Source organism: Cibotium barometz, chromosome 10 (assembly GCF_041138505.1).
Source record: "Cibotium barometz isolate CiBa-2024 chromosome 10, ASM4113850v1, whole genome shotgun sequence".
Lineage (NCBI taxonomy): Eukaryota > Viridiplantae > Streptophyta > Polypodiopsida > Cyatheales > Cibotiaceae > Cibotium > Cibotium barometz.
This window is the reverse complement of record NC_141055.1, coordinates 43,763,381-43,785,701: the sequence shown is the minus strand read 5'-3', so window position 1 is coordinate 43,785,701 and position 22,321 is coordinate 43,763,381. Positions and strand designations below refer to the sequence as shown.

Sequence of the window (22,321 nt, the reverse complement as noted above, 5' to 3'; positions counted from 1 at the left end):
CTATAGGCCGACTGGCTCTACAGATATGATATAAAGCATGGACATTGTTCATTCATAATTGATTCAATACTTCCAGTTCTTGGCTCAAGTGTTGGATCTCTCTTGGCTGTTTACTCTCTCTTGTGTTATATCTATTTGCTTCCGCCTCATATTCACATATTCTCACATGCACGCCACACACACACACACACACACACACACACACACACACATGCGTGTGCAATCAATGATATGGTTCCATAATGCATCCCATGTATTATGCTTTCATAAGATTCCCTATATAAGCTGATGGTTTGTATGCTGCTCCAATTATTTGGCTGCTTCAAATAGTTTGTAGCATCTTATCGTCCATAATCCTTCTTCCTACCTAGCTTAATGACTGTGAAATGGGGTTAGCGTTAGAATATCAGTGTCTCTCCCTTGACTAGGCATATCCAACATAGCTGTTTCCAGTGTTTCCAATCACCACATTTTGCCTCTTGCAACCTTAAAATAGGGCTCACAAATTAAGCTACCTGACCCTCAACCTGCCAGCTCCTTAAGTATATCACTATATGGGATATACAGAAAAAATATCTCTATATAAATTTATGACTGTTTTTGAGATGCTTTTGCACACTATCCTCAACAATATGATCAGCTGTTTTTTTTTGGTGATTCTCTTAGGATGCTTTGCTCGCTCTCAAAAGTGGTCGCATGCCGCCTCCAAATGACCTCCCATCTTTCGAGGAGATCAAAAGGATAGTGGGGTTTGATGGCTATTATGAAGAGGAGAAAAGATATACTACATCAGGCAATTTTGAAGAGTCGTTGAATGCAGGTTTGATGATGTCTGTTTTTTTTTGTCAACAATCTTTGTAGGCTAAAACCCATGCCTGCAAGTATGCCTACTAATCTTGTGAAAGTAAGGACAGCATGAATACTATAGGGAAACCATTCATTTATTCCCAAGTGGTTTATTTACTAGATGTTCAGGAAAAACGTGCGAATGGAGATGAAGCTACCAAGCCTGTTGAGGTTTTACCCTCTAAAGAGGTTCTCTCTCCCTCAGAAACTGGGGATGAGCCAGCTTTTCAAATCCCTGAAGTTGAGTATGTTATTCCCTATGTTCTTGAAGAGTCCAAGGAAGATGACACCATGGGTTCTTCTTCGAAAATATGGTCCCGTACACTCCGAGTGAAAGTCACAGCAAACAATGGTGTCGTGAAGCTTGACGTGAGAATTCCGGTAATACACCTCTTCAATTCACTAGTTTGCATCATTTGTTGAATGTAATTCAAAATTGAATTCACTTCGTAAAAAAATGAGAACTAGTAACTACTCAAGGTGGAGCTATGAGGTGTGGGAAGCATGTCCAATGTAAAAGAGAAAACAGAGTAGGCCAAGCTTAGTCTTCATAAAGAAGCTTAGTGCCTCCTTGTACCAAGAGCATGTGCCACTGGGACATCGTCCCTCTCTCTCTCCTTCTCCTGTCTCAGCCAGGCGGTCCTCTCCTTCTGCTCCTTCCCTGCTGGCGAATATCTCCACTTTTGTTCTTTCCGCCCATCAGCTAGCAAGCCTCATTCTCCCTTTCATCTCTAGCATTCTTCACTGGTAGGGAGGAACAATAATACTTGTTTACGTCCTTTTCACACGCAAGATGATATCTCTTTGAAGGAGGTCTCCATCTGCATATGAGCAAACCAAATGTCATTGGAATGCACTTTTTACAACAGAAGATCCCGGAGCCGAGATTCAGCAAAATCAGCCACCCTTGAGCGTTGTGTGCTAATGCTGCATTCCAGGAGCTCTCTGGCCCACGGTTTTGTTTGAACAAGTCAGTTTTTTTAAAGAATAAAATCAAATAAATAGGTGATCTTTAAGGAACATCGATGTGATTCACCTGGCAATCAGCTTCTCAGCAAGGGCTCCTTCAGTCTTAAGCTTGACCTACATGCTGGTGACTTCAGAGGTACAGTCGAGCTCAGAAGAAGTGAGCTCCGAGTTGCTCAACTATAGATTTATCTGCCTGTTTGCGAGTGGATAGCAAACTGGCCCAAAATTTCATTCAAGCAGTCCTCATGCTAGTCCAATTAGCACATAGGGGGTAAATTCTGACAGTGAGTCAAGGGCTACTTCCATCTTGAGCTCAACACAAACACTAACCCTAGAGAAGAGCACGAACGGCTTACAGATCAACTGATGTACTTCACGCTACGGAAACATGACTTTGCCCTGTGGAAGAATGTGGAGCTCTTTATTCATATCCCCCCTCACACTCTATTCTGGAATCCAATGCAAGGAATACCTTGATCTCCTTGTGAGCATTTGTAGCCATCATGGGCAGGATGATAGTGACAATGGAAGACTTAAACACACAAACACAAGCATTTTCAATATCCTACTAATCTTCCGGGAAAAAGGTCCTTCTATTAGTTAATGAAAAAGAGAGCCACAAAGGGCTAGATACAACCACGAAGGGCTAAATACAAACTCGCCTCATTTAAGGGCGGGAATCAAATGATCAAAAGGGGAAGAGACACTTCTCCTCCGACTGGCCGCTCTGTGAGGAGAAGGCTATCTCATACAGGGGGAGGGGGGGGTGTAACTATTTGGTCCTCCAAGCTCTATTTCACAAAAGCACCCGTCTTGGTCAAAAAGCAGGAAAAAGAAAAAGTCAAACTTGGTTTACATGACTTTATGAATTTTACGTTTGAAAAGGCCAACAAGGGCAATACTTACCACCTGTTCACACACCACCACAACACGTCAGCAGACAGCACACCCACGGTACACTGGGGGTGTCCCCGTCCAGTGTATTGGCACGTCATAGCAAGCAAACACACGAAAACAAGTCATGCAAAAACAAGTTTATGCAAACACAAATGCATGTGCACATGTAATGGACAAAATCTCCCTTTCATGAAACTTGTACAAGGATTTCTTGTCGGGCACAAAACTAGCGCGACAGAAATGTGAATTCCTGGTTTTCGTGGGAGTCTCTAGCAAGTTTATGCCTTCCATGACCGCCTCTGCGGGGGCACTCGCGTGCTCCGCTGGTAGGTTGGGGGGTGGTGGGGCTCAGTCGCGCTCACGAATATCACTCGCATATCATATCCTACTAATCTTTGTATCAAATATGTGAGAAAAAGATCCAAACATAGAAGACTGTACCTCAACTAGGATTTAAATCTAACCAAAAGGTGACCAATGTAGAAAATGATCAAGTTGATAAAAACGCTGGTGGTTTCCCAAATGATGGCTAAATCTGCTGCTTTCCTCCTTCACACGCTTATGACCTCTAGAGGCTACCTGACTGCTATTTGAGGAAAAGCTCCAAATACAAAAAGATCATCCACAATTATGACTGTAAACCTAACCGAAAGGTGACCAATGCAGAAAACGCCGAAGTCGATGAAAACGCAGGTGGCTTCCAAATGCTGGCTGAATCTGCTGCTGGAAGCCTTCAAAGACATACTCATGAGATCCAGAGGCTGATTGAGAAGGCAAGATGATTGATGATGAAGTGGGGAGAGGGCCCTCCTATATATAGGCCCATCAACCCATCAAATTCCTGCTCGGCTTGCTGCCTGAATAGCTGCTTAATGTGCCCACTTGGTTGGGCATCCTGCCCGATTGGCTGACCGTCCCATCCAGACCCATCTGGTGCCCAAACACAGCTGTTTGTTGTCCCAAATCTGGTCCGACCCTGCCCAGCCTCTTTCTTTGGGTCTTCTGAAGGAGCTGCAAATTTCGATTGTATTCAGCACTGTTACACTTTCCCCTGTAGGTGTACTGCACCTACGTCCACTGGCCACTTGCGCTTCTCTGCTCTGCCATCATGCGCCACTAAGTTGGTGGCTGCGCCGGCTCTGAGACTAGCTTGCCCACTATCTGATATCTCTGCGGCTGCCTCGCGCACAGCTACTTCTCTAGCTCAGCCCTATTCTCAGCTCACAGCTCAGCCTTGCTGTGCCTTGTGCGTTTGAAGGACAGAGGGAAGAAGAGGATCAACTCTCACTAGCATCTTGCTCACAGAGGTACATGCATTTTGGGGCTTTCTTTTCCATACACTTTTTTTTGTCAAATTCAAAGCCTGTGTGCTGCATATTTGGGGATTCTTGTTCATAAGGGAAAGTGTTGTAAAGTGGAAGCATCCATAGGCACTCTTGTACTTGTGCATATCATCTAGGCACTCTTGTTCTTGTGCAACACTCCCGGAGTCTTGTGTAAACTTATTCCAGTATACACCTTTAATCCCGTCATATCCCAGTGTCTTGTATGCACACTCCCGTAACTCTCTCTTTCTCTTATTTTCCCAAGAGCTCACATCAAGGGGGGGCTTTCTTGTTCCTAGTTCTCTCTCTTCAGCTTTGGGAAATTCTGTACCACTGTGAGGATGTTGCAAAGAGCTGCTTCCATTGAACTTTCCGGGTTTGGTGCATTCATGACAACTAAAGGTTGGCTTGATGGTCCCAACTACTCATTGTGGTGCTTCATGGTGAAGAGTCTGCTAATTGCCAAGGGGCTATGGGAGATTGTCACAGGGCAAGAGCCTCATCCTATAGCACCAACTCTTGGCACCTCCTCGGCAGCATCAAAAGGGACTCAAACTATGACAAGTTGTGTCAGGCATTTCAGCACCGCCTCCTGGACCACTGAAGATCAAAGATGGTGGGATGTCCGTGATGCTCAAGCAATGACCATGATTGCTCTTTCAATCAAGTGATCAATTGTCCTCACATCCGATCTTACAACTCTGCAAGGGTTGCGTGGATGGTCCTCGAGACCTTGTTCCAGTCCTGTAATGAAGCACAAGTGATGTACGTGATGTGGGAGGAGCTGGACAACTTGACCATGAATGAAGGTGATTCCATTGTGCAGATCATCTTACCAAGGTAGCAGACCTTAAAAGAATAGCTGCTAAATATAGATGAGGTAGTTGATAATAGAAAATTGATTACCATCATTCTTAAATACTCACTCGAGTCCTATGAGAGTCTCCATACTTCTTTGAATCTCTCTTTGAGAGGAAGAGGCAATCCTAAATACTTTGAGGAGCTGGTTGGATTACTTCTCCATGAGGAGCAGACAAAGAAGAATAGATTGAGGGGTGATGCAAGGGGAGGAGACCAAGCCTACTTCTCTAGGGACAAAGGCAAAGTGGACTCGTACACAAAGAAGAAGAAAGAAAAGTGTCATTACTGCCACAAGCTAGGGCACTACATCGAAGAATGTTGATAGAGGCTTGCAAAAGCTGAAAGCTGATGAAGACTCTACAAATTCCGTTTCTTCTACCTCTGAAGACAAGAAGCAGCAGTCAGAAGAAAAAGTAAACTTAGTCTAGGATGACTGGGTTTTCTAGCCACATTATCTGGAACATAATCAAATAAATAAAGTCAATGATGGATAGAAGAAAAGACTGTAGCTAGTGCATTTTCAACGTCCATAACATTCAGTTCTATCAACTGACAAGTCCTAGTGTGTTGCCACACCTGTTGAAGACACCACCAATGATGTCCTCTGATGGCTTTTGAGGATTCTTCTTCACGTACATGGTGGCCATTTGGCAACCATGGTCTAGGGGTACCCCATACAAAAAATTCCCACTGGTCTTCCACTCATGCACGAGTTCAGCATAACTTGGTAGGCGGATCACGTACGTGGCTCGTGGGATCTCACAACATAGTATTCCACAGAAAACACATCTCTCAGTCAGTGATTTCCCTCAATGCTATGATCCACCCTAATCACTCCATTAGCATTAACCTTACCTCTCTCTCATTGAACCTCACATTTGAATTCCCCGTCTGTGCCACCTCGTTCCAAGGCAAGCTGATTGGTATTGATGTGGAGAGGTGGGGGGGCCCATTCATAGACTTGTCAGTGCTTCAAATTTCTGGCTGCCTGCCTGGCCTGCTGCCTGACCTGCCCAATTGGCTCTGTGTCCTGTCCAAACTGCCTGTGCTAACCAAACCAGTGCCCGCCCTGGGTAGCCTCTTTCATGTGGTCTCATGGGTGGCCCGTCTCTGTCGGAGGCTGCTAATCATGATGGCATTCTGCAGGTACTTCACATGTGGCCCCCCTCTGAGCCCAGCCAGGGGCTCGGCATGCGAAAACCAGAAGAGGTAAAACAGTGAGGGTGGTTACCGACTCTTTGTTCTTCAGCAAGTCAACCGTACGGATCTGCAGTAGGAAGGGAAGGGGCTCCCAATGTCTCATTTGGGCACAGCAAACAGTCAGCAAGTACCTCAGGGCCTTCATGGTGCAGCTGTACTTGCATCTTCAAGAGGAGGAGAACACTGAGTTCCTGGCTTGGTGTAACACTGCGAGCAGAGGGAGGGATTGTTGATTTGGAATTTAGCTTTTGCTTTGTATTTTAATTTATTTTGACGTCTCGTAAGGTTGTCTATATATTATACCACATGCTATATGGTTTAGTAGAAGCCCACTGATGAATAATACTCGTGTTCTGAATGGAAAGCAGGCAGGATTTTTGGATGGCTTGGCCAAGATCATTCCAGGTCCTCATACATTTCTTTCAGACATTGGACTCGATTTTCAGTAATTTGGTCTTGTGAGAACACTCGGTGTTGTGATGCTTTCTGTGGCGGGCATTAACCTCAGCTGCCTAACTGGCTGGTTGCTTGCACTTCTTCCAGGAGTTACGGGCATGAATCTAGCTGGGCTGTTGGATGAATCAGCATACAAATTCAAAGGGACAATGGAGAGTGGACAAGAGCTTCTTGACATTAACGATGGGCGTGGTGATCGGATCCAAATATTTCTGGAGTAACTGTTGCTAACTCCAGGTAGTATGCACTGATCGTTTTGCTTACAATATACTATCAATTTACGATCAAAAGTTGCTTACAATCTTAATCACATCTGATTAATGTGAGGTTGGTCACTAAGTGCAAAATTTTAATGTTTATAGAGCATAAGGAGGCGACATTGCACCTTGTTAGCATTACGTTACTATGTAAAAGACAGTTCGTAATATCATGTCTGAGGCGCACCTTGTTTGTAAGACATGGTAACATTTTTGTACCAGAGGGCTCAAGCATAGCTACAGCTCATGAGTTTGCAAACCCACTTTTTTTTTGAAACAAGGGCTGCTGCAAATTTTTAGGTATGCAGAACATCAAGATACTGCAATTATTGAGATACAACCCATGCTTTTTTGTTGAGTGTGTTTGTCTTCCCTTTCTGTGGTCTCTCTTTGTGCACTCTGCTTCCATCCCAGTGTTGCTTGAAAAGGATTATAGCAAATAGATGCAGCTTACACATTGTTGTGATTGTGTATACATCATCACCTGTATGTACAGGTTGGATTGCAAAGGATAAATTGCCCATTCATGCCTGTGAGGCGGGTGATGAGATTGAGCTTTTTTTTTTTTGTGATTCCTTCGAGTGAGGATGCTGTCATCACTGTTCCCATAATACTTTTAAATGTCTTCAAGCTTGGATTTAGTAAGATATGGTAATGAAGATTTCACCTTACTTATGAAAAGATTTGTAACATTTTGAGTTTGCAAATGCTTTACACTTAACTTTAGTTTGTATGCAAATGCCAAAAATAGCATAAAAACTTGAAATGTATACTTTTTGATTCACTACAAACACACAACCGAGAAAATTGGTCAATTATATTTCTATTTAAAGTTTAAAAGATGCAAATAAATTCACCGAAATTTTTTGTGGCAATAAATCAACCCAAATTTTGGCACATACTTGAGTGGTTGAACTAAATGCCAATTGCAACTTTCCTATATAGGTGCACTAGCTCGTCCGTCATGTCCTCGTTCTGTTATCACATTGGAATGCTTCTTTGCCAATAGGTGAAGGGAGAACTCTCTATGCCTAGATGGATACAACAAGAGATGGTCCTTTGTGATGGTTCTCTCTCACAAAAAGGCAGGGGAAGAAGGAGCTAATGGAAGACGGAAACCTACAATCTAACCTATTCAAACAAGCATCCATCTAGCATGTAAGAATTCAATAGCATGCAAGCAAGCAAGAAGAGGGCATAAGAAGAGCTCACAAACAAACTATTATAAGGAAATGATAGTGTATTGCTTATTGTTAAAAACGAACAACTCACTAGTTCTCACACTAGGCTGACCAAACTTAAAAATGATATGGTCTCTGTTACTACTCTTAAGCAAACATTTACACAAAGTCCTTAGACTTTCCCTATTTGACATTAAGCACAAGGTAAGGATGCTTTATACGTTTTGACGCCGTCTTACAAAAGAGAAGTGCACGTTCGAGCGGGTAAGATGGCAAAGCACCTTATGGTAGGTGAGACAAGCGAAACCACATTAACTTACGGAGTGGTTAATATAACCCCTTTCCTAATGGTGAGACTGCATCCTTACATCACCCAAGTCCTTGGTAGTGAAGTTGCTTCCAACGTGGAAAGTTGTGGATGATCCAAGATACGCCATAAAGTTTGCATACGAGGTTAAATAGTGTGATTCGAGACCGATGTGTAGCCACATGCAGGGCATATTAGTGAGAAGCTTTAGGTAGCCTTGGTCGTAGGCAATGTGTTGAGGTGATAGGTGATGTAGAGGTTCTTCAGGCTTCAGTTGGTTGTGGAAGTGGTGTGTTCTGTATCCTGATTGGCAGAATGAGTGCCAGGACCATCATGGAATGATTTATTGCATGGGGACCACCATGGCATGATTTGTTGCATGGGTAGATGGCAGTCTGGATCTTATTGATACTACATGATCCTATACCCCAATCTCCTAGTGTGATCCCTAGAGATTGGGATTCTTCGTTGGCAAATCCTTTGGCTATGACAAGGTTTTATTGGTATTGAATTGGAGTCAAAGCAGCAGAGGTTACATGCAAGGTTTTGTTTTGGTGTTGAATTAGAGTCGAAGGTTACATGCATTGAAGCTCGTTTATGGTCGTACCATGGGCTAGGCTTACGCCCCCCTTAGTTCCTCCATCTAGAGATGTACCTGGAGGGTTGACGGCGTTGATGAAATTAATTGTAGGTGCATGTGTTTGTGTGCATGTGTTTAATTGTAGGTGCATGTGTTTATGTGTGCTATGTGATGCAAGATATGGAAAAAAATGTGATGATCATAGTGAAATACGCAAGTGATGTGCATGATCAATGGGTGGAATGTGTGCCCCTGTGTGTGTACTCCTCCAACTTGAAGATTTCTCTAACTCAGCTGCTTTCTTAGAGTCTCTTTCCTGTTTTCTTTGACATTTTCTTGACATTCCTTTTCTTGGGGAGTCAAGATCTTTAGATTGTTGATGCATATGGTAGTTGGCTTTTCCATAGCTGCAATGGAGTTTGGCGGCCTTAATGGCTCGAGGCATTTTATGTTAGTGGGTACTCGAGATAGAGGCGATGTAAATCAATGGGTGGTAGGGAAGACGAAGAGGCCACGAAGGGTTCTTGCCAATTTGAGAAAGGTTTAGCAGTGGGTTGTACCATCATGGGCTATGCTTGCCTCCCCCCCCCATGGCCCCTCATCTAGAAACGTCCATGGACGGTTTAGGCTTTTCATTTAGTTTTGGGAAACAATGGTGCCTATGTGTTAATTTGAGAAAGGTGTAGCCGATGGGTTATACCATGGGTCAGGCTTGCTAGCACGTTGGCTTGAGTTTTATCTTTCCATTTCCAGCTTGGGAGTTGGTGTTGTGGCGTGGCACACACATGGGTGTTGTGCGGTTGTGGTGATCTTTTTGAGCTTTAGGGTTACTCGGCATTGCCATGTAAGTGCATGATTAGGGTTTGGCAATATGGGTGGCTCTTCTTTAATGGGAACATGGATGGGTGAGGCCACTACACATGGGCAAGATATTACCTCTTACTGCTTTTGGTATCCCCATCACGGACTCCTCTGGTGGGGCCCACTGCTCTTCATTCTTGCTTAAGCTTTGGGGTTGGGATCAGAGGCATGGCTTTTGGTCTCCCACTCCATCTTTGGTTTGGCATTTATGATGGCGTGCTTGTAGAGACTTGTGATGTAGATTTTCTTGACTTTGGATCCCAAATGTAGGGGTTCCCTTTGTAGAAGCCTTGTACTTCTAGAGCTTGGTTGGGACCCAACCACATATTTATTGCTAGGCTCAAACTGACATTTGAGGCTATCTCCGTCACCTAAATCTCTTCAGCTTTAGAGATTGGGCTGCATTCTGCTAGGACCCAAACGAAAGGTTTTCATCATAGCAGCCTTGAGCTTCGAACATCTTGACAGGGATCCAACGGGACTTGGGGTTTAGGTAGTAACACTCTATTGCATTGGGGCTCCCTCTTGGTGAATCTCCGCTCATGATAGGCGTTTGGTGAAATGGTTGCCGAGGTTTTGCATGGACATCGTACTTTCCTTAGCTAGGGTACCCTTGGCTAGACACGGTACTCTTGGGTACCCACTTTTGAAGGGTTGTTGAGGTTAAGGTTTGGAGGGTGGCGTTTATCTTTTTCGCTCTGTTAAAGTCTCCATAGTGGTTTGAGGGGGTGGTCGACATGGCAAGTGTTGAGTATTAGGGGCTCCCTAAGGTGATGGCTTATATTGGGAGGACGAGGTTTGGGATGATAAGTGTGGGGTACCCTCATCCACCAAGGGTATGATAAACCGTTCCATGGGGTGGCTCGAGTGTTATGATTATTTTTTACCAATTGACTTTAGAATCAGTGGGGGTGCAATCCATCCCCTTCTATGGATGATGCTCTCTTTCATTGTACCTACTACGGGGGCCACTTAAAACTTCCAAGATGTAGGTTTAGCTCCAACATAAATTTTAGCTTCAAAACAACCCGATAGTCATAGATTGGGAATTGTTTATCATGATAATGGTTTTTGTAGATGCTGTGAGTGGTGAGTGGCTTAATGAGGTCCATGCCTCTCAAGACATGTTGTGACTAGCCTCATTGTCAACCAAGGTAGGCAATGCAGCTAGGTGGTCTTTCGGGGGACCTTTAGCTCAAGGCAAGCGAGTTCCACTGATGGTTCTATGTCAAATACATCGAGCACAAACAAAGATGTGATTTTGGCACTATCCAATCATGCAAACCTTGTCCCAAGCTTCTATGGAAAAGTGTCCATGGTTGCTAGAATGTGAACCCAATCGTCAATCGACAATGTTGAGATATCAAGCATAACTAGTGCAGATATGGGTGACATGCGAGGATGACATCTCCACACTTACACCATTGGCATGGTTGGAAGAGTGTCCCCATGGTCGCCAGAATGTGAATCCAACCCTTAGAGTCGACAGTGTTGAGATATCAAGCTCAACTAGTGTGAATATGGTTGACATGCTAGGATGTAGTTGAGTTCACACTATAGACCGAACTTTGTTTATCATAGTAGGAGAGTAACTTCCTTTTTAGTGTGTATTGTTATCGGTATATTATGGTTGTAGAGAAGAGAAAAGAGAATAGAAGAAAATTTAGCCATACATCTCTCTTTTATGCTTATCTACTCTTGTGTGTATGTGTGTTTGCCTTGCAAGGAGGTCAATCTCACCCTCTCTGCCGAATTCTTCTCACGGTATTAAAGCATTGGTTTGTGTGAAGACCTCAAGAGGCAAGTAAAGGAAGTGATAAATGCGTCAGGCTAATTCCATGTCTTTCCCTATGATTTGGAAGCAAATCTCTACAGAGCTGCTAGGCAAGAGCAGCACGCACGGCAGTAAGGTGCACTATCACATCTTGAGCCGCCCTTTGTAGTCAAGAAAAGGGGTGTTATATTGTGTGGGAAATTTTCCACGGGACTTTAGTGATTTCAAATTCTGGATTCAAGGCCATTTTGAGCCCCGTTTTGGCTCTGTAAGATTTACACATGCACTGTGAAAGTGTCAATTTTGACTATGTATGCCCAATTTCTCGTCCAATGTAGAGTTACAACAAAACTTTGGTTGTTGGGTAGTCTATGTAGAGAATCTAAGATTTGAATATTGTTATAGAGAGGATGTATGTTTATGTGATTGGTTCACATATAATTGCAGTATAACAAGTTTATAGTATCCCTATGTGATTGTAGTATAAGTGCACAAGTTTTTGCAAGCATTATTTGGTAAGTTGCTATAGGTAATCATGTTTGGGAGTCTATCCCAAATTATGAGCAAGAAGCTGGACAAGAAAATCTTCCAAGCATGGAAGTTCAAGATGAGAAACTTCCTCATGGGAAAAGGATATTGAAAGTTTATTTCAAGGGACAAGAAGGAGCCGGAGCTTCCGAAAAAAATGTCACTCCTCAACATGTGTAAGCTTTTAAGTCATGTTATGAGAGAGCCAACAAAGTGATGTATTGGTTGCTTGTTAGTGTGTCGGATGCTATGATTAATCATATACATGATGTAATGACACCTAAGGATGCATGGGATACCTTGGTAAACTATATAGCACAAGAATCAAGGCAAGAAAGATGTCGTCAAACCAAGTGCTACATAATATATAGAGAAATAAGATGAGTATAATTGATTACTCATTGAAAGTTAAAGATCTTGCAGATGCTCTCGGCTCAATTAGAGCTCATGTTAATGACGACAACTTGGTGTCGGTCACATTGAATACTTCATCCCCTCTTGAATCAACCAAATAGATGGGAGAGATGTCTTGATCTAGTTGCCATCAGTGTGTTACAACATCATTTTAAAACCACATAAGTTATGGCTTATTATCTCCTAGTCGTAGATGATTCCTCTCCGCATAAAAGCATGGAGCGAGCACACCAATTGGAACAATTTTGAATGACTTAATTACACTTTATCCTCATTGTTCCCTAAATCTTCCAACTTAAGAATTTTATCTTATTTATCCTTTTTAATAGCCCATTTTATGTCGTTAATTGGTTGCTCTAGAACTTGTCTTCCATCAACCATGCAACCACATTGAGATGCATGTTTCTCATTGTTTCATGTTGAATTCAAACCAATAACATTTGGTTCATGCTTTGAAAAAAAGGATTGCCTTGGTCTCTCCTATCCTATTCTCAAAATTACTCTAAGAAATGATAATTGTTTCTTCCACATCAAATTTTCTAAACTGTATTATATTATAAAAGAGATTGTAGCCCTTCGATTTTGTTGGAGAAGGATGCCATTATATAATGTCGCTAATTAAATCCTTCAATTTTTGTTGGAGGAGTATGTCATCATATAATGCTGCTAATTAAGCCCTTTGATTTTTGTTGTTGGAGGATGCCATCATATAATGTCGCTAAATTAAGCGACACCCTTCAATGTGTGATGCTTGGTATTAGTCATGTGTCTATGCTTGATTAATATAAGTTCTTTAGTAGATGTATCTCATTTACAAAGCTTATCAAGGATTGTTAGTGACTCATGATCAAACAATCTATGATTGAGTCATCTAATATGTGGTAATCTTGGTGATTTTATTTTAATAAAGCCACCAATATTACCATATGTGATGCTTGGTATTAGTCATTTGTTTACACTTGATTAATACAAGTTCTTTAGTAGATGCATCTCATTTACAAAGCTTATTAGGGATTGTTAGTGAAATCTCCACTCCCACCTTCTCCACCATCACTAATCTCCACCATCCTTGCCCACATTAACACCTTACAAAAATCAACCATGGCCACCTCCTTCTTTTATGACCAATCCATCTCCTTCTTGGACAACACCACCCTCCTCTGCTCCATCAAATCTCTCCACGTTGTTTCCAACCTCACAATTTGATGCCACCTTTTTATTGACTCAACTTTTTACTGTGAGAAAAACCACTTCCTCAAACTTGTGGCACCCCTAGCCTTAACTACCCTTTCAATGACGATGTAATCCACATTCGTCAAGGAGTGAAGTTGACCTACCATACGTTTTACCACATGCCCAACAACCAATACATAAACGAGTAGTGAAGTATACCTATCGCCAATCGTGCCACATGCCCAATAACCAATAGATGCAAGAAATGAAGTCGATCTACTACCAGTTATGGATAGATGACCACCATTGAAAACATTCATGTGACATACCCCCAATACCCACAAGAGATGTGTTGAGAAAGCAATGTGTGAGGGTGCAACACAAGTAGAGAAAGGGGAGGAGCATGCACATTAGAAAATAATAAACTAAGTGTATATTGGAAAAGGTACATTGAGAAAGCAACATGAGTAGAGCAAGGGGAGGAGCATGCACATTAGAAAAGAATAGACTAAGGGTACAGTAGAAAAGGTTGATTTGTATGGTCATTTGTAAAAGGTGAAGTTAAAGGTAAAAAAGGTAGCACATGGAAAGTGCAAGGAGGCACATGTAGTGTGAGCATTTATGGACATATGGTTGGCACTAGGGTGCACACATCCTGTGAGTTGGGAGCTCCATGAGAGCTATAAAAGGATGTATCTAATGCAAGGAGATTATGTGGTTTTGTGCATAATCACTCCATAGCCTTCCATTGCTTACTCATAATTTCTTCTATTTTACTTAGCTCAGTTTAATTATGGCCTTAATCTCATTTGTCTTAATATTCCTCCTTTGTGGCTATGATTCAAGCCTTCAATTCTCCCTCATCTCCTCATCATTTGCCATCAAAATTTAGTAGCATCCTTTCCTCATCTAGGCAAATCATTCCATTGAAGGGATTTATCAATTTTGCCGACACCATCTACTACAGTCTGCGTTTGTGCACCGTTCTCTACCTACTGTGAGCTGAATTGGCCTGAGCCATTTTGTGAGCTCCTTGTGCATGACCTCAGGATCTCACAACTAAAACCTTGTCATCTTTGGTCAAGCATACGTCCCATAGCAAGCGAAATACCAATTGTGGGTTACAAATCTCTAGCGTCGATTTTTTTTACAAAAATTAAGGTATAATTTGTCAAGTGTCTATTCTCTCATCAATACCATTAAATGTATGCCAAAAGCCCCATGAAGAAGTGCCTCTACATGCTCAATTAAAGGCTCCAAGCTCATGGCTTGTTAATAAAAATTTTTGGGCACTAATCTTATCATTAATATAATTAGAGTTAATTGAAGGTAGAATTGGAAAAATGGAACTAAGTCTTGTATCAAGAAGTGGTCACTTGTACGTAAATCTCCCTTGTATTGAGATTAGACAGTGACCTTGATTAGTACTCAAGTGTTAAGACCTTCTAAAATCCTAAAATGACTACTTCATTTGTGCTTGAAAAGTTCAAAGAGGAGTCCTTCCATACATGGCAAGTTAAAATCAAATTTATGTTAATGAAGGATGGGCTATGGGGAATTGTAAATGGAAGGGAAAAATGTCTGGAGGATGAAGGTGACGAAAAGAACAAATAGTTAAGAACAGAATGAAAAAGGATTAGCTATCAATGCATTAGGATTGGGAGATGGAATTATCCATCACATTGCATCACAAGATACATCTAGGGGTGCTTGGGATGAGCTAGAGAAATTGTTTGGAGAAAAGCAAAAGAATTCAAAAATAGACTTAAAAATACAATTCTTTGGCTTGGACATTAAGATGATGACTTGCGAGCCTCTTCCTTGACCCTCTTCCTTGGCAACACTAGGTGACCAAGACCACTCCCCCATCACCACCACCTTCCAACCCACCAACTGTTTCTTCCTTGAAAAGATGCAAGGAGGAAGAGAGCTTGAGCTCTTGTAAGCACACACACACACTCACACAAACCCTAGAAGAGAACACACAAGATGAGAGGCTAAAAATTGTTCTTCTTCTTCTCCACAACCAAAGGGTTTTACAAAAAGGATAATTGAAATACAACATAAGTACTATGTACATGTGGTCCATAATGTGAACACGCTGAGTGAGTGAGCTGTCAAGATAAGTATGCCATAACTTAGTGGTGGACTAGTAGCTAATGTAGTCCAGCTGTAGAATCACTGGTGAATCATGTCAGCATCCTACCAAACACACCAATTATGTAAGTGGCAGAGACGATCACCCAGGCATATCATAAGTGTCAACTCGTGTAGAGATTGACATCTCAACACTCCCTCTCAAGCTTAACTCCGTTATGGGCTACCTCACCTCCAAGATGGAACTCTACACATTCACCTAATGGATGAGCAATAAAACACAACCGTTGTGGGGTACTTACCAATGCTTCGATCTTGAGTCCCTTAAGGCCTCCAAGCTCACTTGTAAAGCTCCAAACTCCAAGCTCCACCTCCACACTGTCACCGTGGAGTCGCTCACACCATCACATAGACCAATCACACTCTCTCTCACTCTCTCATACAAGCATAAACACACAAGCATAAAAGAGGCACAGTGCTAGAATGCTCTCACTCCTCACTCTCTCACAAAGCACAAGGGGAGAGCTCTCAATAGCACAAAGGGAATTGTGTTCTTTTCATTATGAGAAAATGCCTTATATACAATTGGCCCTTATTCACACTTGGGCGCCCAAAACTTACTAACTAGGCCTTGGGTGGCCAATATCTCATAATGTACAACCTTTATAGTACCTTTGCATGACACTTATTAATGTTCTCAATTGAGGATCATGTTGTTAATCCAAATGGGATTAACATTCCCCCCTTCGTGATGTAGGCTATGTCCTCAGAATCTGTTACCAAGGTCGGAAGACCAAATTCATGTCAATAGAAGTTCCGTCTGGACTGGAGTTTCCGGAGTGTTCGACGGAATGCTGAGTGGGACTTCCAGAATCCAGTGTCGATCATGTCTTCAAATGTAAGATGCATAAATGCTAGAGGACATCGTAAGTGGTGGTAATACAGCATCATTCCTCTGTCTGAAGGCCCTTGGTTGATGTCAAACTGCAGATGTGCTTCAAAGCCATCATAAGTTTCTTTAGGTTGATCTATGAGTACCACCAATATTTTCAAGAACCTAACACTGGCCAAAATGGCAGGATCACGTATTTTGTGCCAAGCTCTAATCCAGGTCAGCAGTTTACTGTCTGTGTTCTTGAATATGGCCAAATGTTGATGGTGTGAAGATAGGGATGTTAAAACAAGCATGAGAGTCCCTGTTTTTGGCCTCTAGGAACTCCAGTTGCGTCCACCTTCTCTTGATAGGCATGTACAATGGATCCACTCGTAGTGTTAGTGGCACGCTCATGTAGACTCTGCTGTATTCTGGAATAGTTAGAAACTCTTACCGCTGCCATGTGGGTTGAATTCCAAAATTTGTCAGTTGTGGTGCTTCCTCATTTCTGTGGATGGTGGTGTATCCACCTCTTGTGTGTACAGGATGTCGCTTTCTCCATCTTCTATAATAATAACTGATCATGAACGTGACAAGCTGAATTTCCAGCAAGTCGCTTAAGTGAGGGTTGGCGAGCCTTATGTGTTTTGCGACATTTGCCCACATTGTTCCTTCTCCTGCCAAGGGAAGTAATTCCTCTAACTCGGGACGTGGGGCACGGAGAGGGTATGGAACATAATGTTTCCTTGTGGGTGTGACTATAGAGTATGCTTCTGGCATGATTTGTCGGGTAGGATCAAATGGAGTAATCTGCATTAGTACTTGGAACATGAGCTTCGGCTTAAAAAGTGGATTGCCTGCTTGAATAAACTCCTCATACTCTGAATCCAAGACATTTCTTTCAATGAAGGGCACAATATTATCATGTGGAGTTAGATCACTTACCTCCTAAGGTTGCCATGGTGGAGATGGGATAGGTGCTAATACCTCCTCGGGGGGCGAGAGTGTTAGTGGGAAAATCTAATTCTAGCGAAGAGAAAGAAGAGTAGATATAGTCAGCATGGGAAGATGTAATAGGCGGCATGCTAGGATAAGGATTGAGAAGCCTACTGAGGATATTAGAATAGATAGGGTAAGTGTATTTGGAAACTAAAGAGGGACCTTCTTCTTCACCTTGACCAGTGCTAGGGGGTGGGTGGCTAGGCTTATGAGCTTTAAAATAGTTCTGAATTTCAGGAATTTCTTCATTATCAATATCCGGGTAATTTATGTGAGTGGCATCAAAATTATATCTAACATTGGTGAGCATAGCCTCTAAATTCTTGTGGATATTAGTATAGAGTTTAAGGATTTCGACAGGGTGATATAATGTGGACTCACAAAGATTTAAATGTTGGTGGTGAGTATTGTATACTTCTAGCCACCCATGACTAATTACCCATTGATAAGTATTTGCAACCACCTCATAGTTGGCTGGCGTCTCTGGTATGCCATCTGGAACAAACAGATCGAGTTTGTCGACACTGTTGTCCAGGATGCTAGAATTTTGTAGCACGCGACACCAACTATACGAAGGTTTAGCACTATGGGGTGCAAGGGATAGAAGAAGATGTCTTGAGGGTTAGTTAATATAAGGTCCCCCCTCAAAATGCCCATAATGATTGTTGGGTCAGCATCCCTTTTAGTATTTTGTTTAATTAGGGTTAATTCACCTAGACCTATAGCTTTAGCTAAGTTGATATCATATTGAAGTAATGAGAGTGTTAGTGTAGATAAAAACAAGGTAAGAGTGTGAGGAGGGGCCCGAGGAGTTACTGGCAGTTGTCCCAACTCCGAGGCGCGCTCAAGGAGGGTACGCAGATCATCTGTCGGCTTTGGGCGTAGACTCCTTTCTTGTGCAGCAAGTTGGCGAGCTAGATCCTGCATGCGAGCGTCAGCATTGCTGAGTTGGTTGGAGATGGTTGTTTCCCATATCATTCATTCAGCATCCATCTCCTCAAACCTTCTTATTGTAGTTTCTTGTGCTCTCCTAGCAGTGGCTTCCCTTTGTTGTGCCTCAATAATTTGATTAAGCCGTTGTGCTGCTAATCTTTGTAATTGTACCGTTAGTTGTGAGATGGTCTCTTGATTCCTTTGTGCCTCTGCTTGGTTTGGTGCTGATGGTTTTGTTGAGGGCCTTGGTCTTTTCTGCCTACGCTCTATTTGCCTGTTCTCTTTCTTGTTGCTGCATACCTTGCACTCTTTCTTGTTCTGCCTTGAGTTGGGGGCTGTTAGAAGCTCTATTTGTTGTTGAAGCATATCTTCATTGGTCTTTGCACTGTCTTGGCACTCCTTTATTTGCCTGGCATGCATAGTTGTGAGGCTCTATGTGTGGGCTATCTCTTTTTTAAGTTTCTCTTTTGCCTACTCTAACCTTGCGTTTAGGTCAGCATTTTTGTTGATCTTCTATACAATTGTCTGACTTAAAAGAAGATTATTACTTTCTAAGGCATCGTATCTGCTGCCTTTAAGCTCTTCATGATCATTTCATTGTGAGTTGCTTCTACTAACGCCAGAGTTGCTTTTACATTTTGTACTTGTGCATTAGCATCTTTCAGCTGCTTCCATAGGTTAGTGTTCCTGTCATGTAACATGTGCGTTGTCAATATAGGTGGAAACGCCACACCTTTTGCTCTTGTTCCATGTTTGTACTAGTCTCAGCATCTATTTCTGTAAGTGGATCGTGAAGTAGTACCTCTAAGCCTTCTATGGTTTCTTGGATGAAGCGTTAAGAATCCATGTCTTTGAAGGATTCGAGCTGTGGCAGTTGCTCCTCATCATAGAACCTTCGCCTTTTGCTTGGACTTGAAGGATCTGGCGAGCGTTGTCTCTTACTAGACTCTAGGGGGGCCTCCAGTTCTTGTGTTGTGAGGGTGAGCTGTTATTGTTGTTTCTGCATAGTGAGGCTTAGTAGCTTTTCCTGCAGGGCCTCTTGGTATGTTCTGAACATGAAGGACTAAGACGTGAAACATATCACGTGAATGAAGAGGTATGAAAGTGTAGACGTGAGAGTCATGACGTGAGATAAAGTCGTGAAACTGCAGATGTGAATCTACAGTCGGAGATTTTATTCATTGTGTGCACATGTTCAGGATGGAGCGTTTTTCATTTTATTGAAAAACTTCATTTATTGAAATGCATTCAATGGATTTATATGCATTCATTAGCAGGAATTCAAGCATTCAATCAATTGACTCGAAAAAGATTTTTTAGACTTACACAATCCATTGACATTATCATGAACAAAAGATAGAAACAAGGAAAGTAAAGAAAAAGAAAAAGCAAAAAGTTAAGCTCCCACCTTGATGAGCTTGGGTAGGCAATGTTGGCTAATAACCGAGGTGTCTCCAAATTCAATCCTTGGTAAAAAAGGGATAACATAGCTACGGAATGTTTCATTACAAGATGGAACTTACATATTTCCATGTCCAAAAATTACATATATCCATGTCTAAAAATTTACAAAATATTTTTTTCACTAGGCTCATATTTAAGGGGTTGGTTTAATCAGCCTTGGCTCTTTTAAGCCTTATGTTGTAAGCTTTAAAAATCTTAAGGCTTTTATAAAAAGCTTTTTTAAAGCACATGGCATTTGATTTTGTTTGCACGCACTCCTCTTGATTTTCGTTTGTAGACAGCAGGCCGTCGGTGACTCTAATTGGCCTTGTGGAAGGTGTAAGGGTGGAAATCTAGGATTCTACCTTCGCCCTCCCTAGATTTTATGGTGATTAAGCTAACCTAAGTAGAAGGGGCATACTCCCAATTGTGCTTCATGACTAGGGGGATCTAATAAGGTGTGGATTCCCCAAGAGTATGTCGCACATAATTTAAGCTCAAGGAGGGTCCTTGGGGCATGGGAGGGTGCCCATGTTATTGAAGTGTACCACAATTAGATTATCTTCATGGCCTAAAGGGAAGAAGGCGTTATCCCTCCTCCTAAAGTGGAGATGATTCTAAATACTAGACTGCTCCATGCCTAGTGGACATCGTCTTGTGCATAAGTTAAATAATGCATTAGGGAAATTCATTGCTGCATTACAAGAATGCAAAAGATGTAAGAGTTAGATGGGAGAAGGATCTAGAAGGCTCGAAGGTTCGCATGAAGGTTTGTTTACAAGTGTGACAAGTAGGTGCCTCGTGTTGGCGGCTAGGCCATACAATAAAAAATATTTTCTCAAGCGTGATAAATTATACTTTCATTTCAAATGTCAAAGTAAAAAATCTTCTCCTACCTCCTTTTGCGAAAATTTATACCTTCATTTCAAATTTCAAAAAGTCAAGAAATCTTCTAGTTTGGCCACGTGGAAGACTAAGATGTAGATAAAAAATTATCCTTTGCTACGTGAAGGAGGAGTAAGTTGCGCTTTCAAAAGAGGAGGAGGAGAAGAAGAAGAAGAGGAAGGAGATAGTTGAAGAGGTTCGAAGATGAGCTCATCGAGTCAGCCGCAGAAGTGGGACAACATCGTTGCACCTGAGGAGCCTATAGTGTATCCGAGGGTGGACACTGGGCTGGGTGCCCAAGCTTACGAGACAGGGCGATGGGGCACGTACACCATGGGATCCCCATCCAAGCCTCAAGATCATCCAGAGAATCAGAAAGCCGCGGCATGGGAGCCCCTCCATGGCAACATCATGGAACAAGACGAGCAGATCAGAGCCTTTAACCAGAACCCTAGCTCTAGCACTACCGGCCATGCTCACCCTCCCGCCACCGCATCAGCAAACCCTTACATAACCACCTCCTCTGCCCCCAGCTTTGCCGGAAAGAGTAAGTATGTTGCATTTTTTGGTATGTATGGCTTAAGTGATGCCTGTTTCTGATGCTGTCATGCACATTATCTAGTATGTAGTGCAGAATGGTCATGCAGTCAAACTTATGCCACGCCTTTCAAATGCCCTATTAGTCACAATCTTGTTGAGCTTTATACTCTACTGTAGCCATGAGGCATCCTTACGATGGCATCCTGCTGACATGTGGAAGGGTAACCGGCCTTATGTGCAGTCTCTTAGTGTATGGGCAAGATTTTGTTGAGCTTTACGCTTCATTCCAAAGTAGAGGTCCTTTGACCGGAGGAAGCCATGTGGTTTACTTTTATACAGGTTGCTTTGGGAAGGGTTGACCCGAAGTTTTTAGTGGAAAATTGCACTGCTTATGACTTATATGAAAACTATTGACATATGTCACTCAAAGAGCAAATATGGTGGCAGGACTTGTTTGGCTCGGTAGCATAATAGGTATAATCAACCTTCCAAGAACACCATTTTATGCTGTTTGCTGAAATGCTGGGGTCCCATATTCTCCCAGGGCTTTTATTAAGGAGGGGGCTGAATGTAACTGGAGGTTGCTGGTGGAGGGGGGACTAGGGCTTTCAGTACCATCAATGCGTATGAACGTTTTAAACATTGGCCACAGGCTCACAGCCACTAGCCACTTGACCGTATCCATAATGCTAAAGTGGCACATTCCACAAAGCTGAAAAATAGAGTTATGTGCAAGTCCTAGAATACAAAGGACCACACTCCTAAAATTTAGGAGAGTTGCTATTTTTGGCCCGACTCCGACGGAAATTCTGTTCGTGTCATTACATCTGGAATTGAGCAGATACTAAGAGTTGGCAAAGTGCCTATGACAGAATGTCTACCAATTGGGATATTTTTAGAGGTAAAGATTATGGAAGGACC

General features: G+C 42.4%; 2 protein-coding genes across 3 annotated transcripts in view; both read left to right on the top strand.

The window, feature by feature from the left end:
- LOC147634945 (Phosphoenolpyruvate carboxylase family protein) overlaps positions 1 to 7,492 on the top strand; it is a 50,052-nt gene extending 42,560 nt beyond the window's left edge. The window contains exons 5-9 of one of the 2 annotated variants that reach the window (XM_086804208.1): positions 667 to 820; positions 968 to 1,227; positions 6,467 to 6,503; positions 6,642 to 6,791; positions 6,917 to 7,492. In XM_086804208.1, coding sequence (XP_086660334.1) covers positions 667 to 820; positions 968 to 1,227; positions 6,467 to 6,503; positions 6,642 to 6,775 — 585 coding nt within the window. In that variant the 3' untranslated portion in view covers positions 6,776 to 6,791; positions 6,917 to 7,492. Of the gene's footprint in view, positions 1 to 666; positions 821 to 967; positions 1,228 to 6,044; positions 6,447 to 6,466; positions 6,504 to 6,641; positions 6,792 to 6,916 lie in introns of those variants that run through there. The other variant, XM_086804210.1, reaches the window with a different exon arrangement.
- Positions 7,493 to 20,986: 13,494 nt separating this feature from the next.
- Positions 20,987 to 22,321, top strand: part of LOC147634943 (GEM-like protein 1) — a 49,050-nt gene continuing 47,715 nt past the window's right edge. Inside the window, exon 1 of the mRNA XM_086804207.1 lies at positions 20,987 to 21,407. Within this exon, the coding sequence (XP_086660333.1) occupies positions 21,065 to 21,407 (343 nt within the window). The 5' untranslated portion in view covers positions 20,987 to 21,064. The remainder of the gene's footprint in view (positions 21,408 to 22,321) is intronic.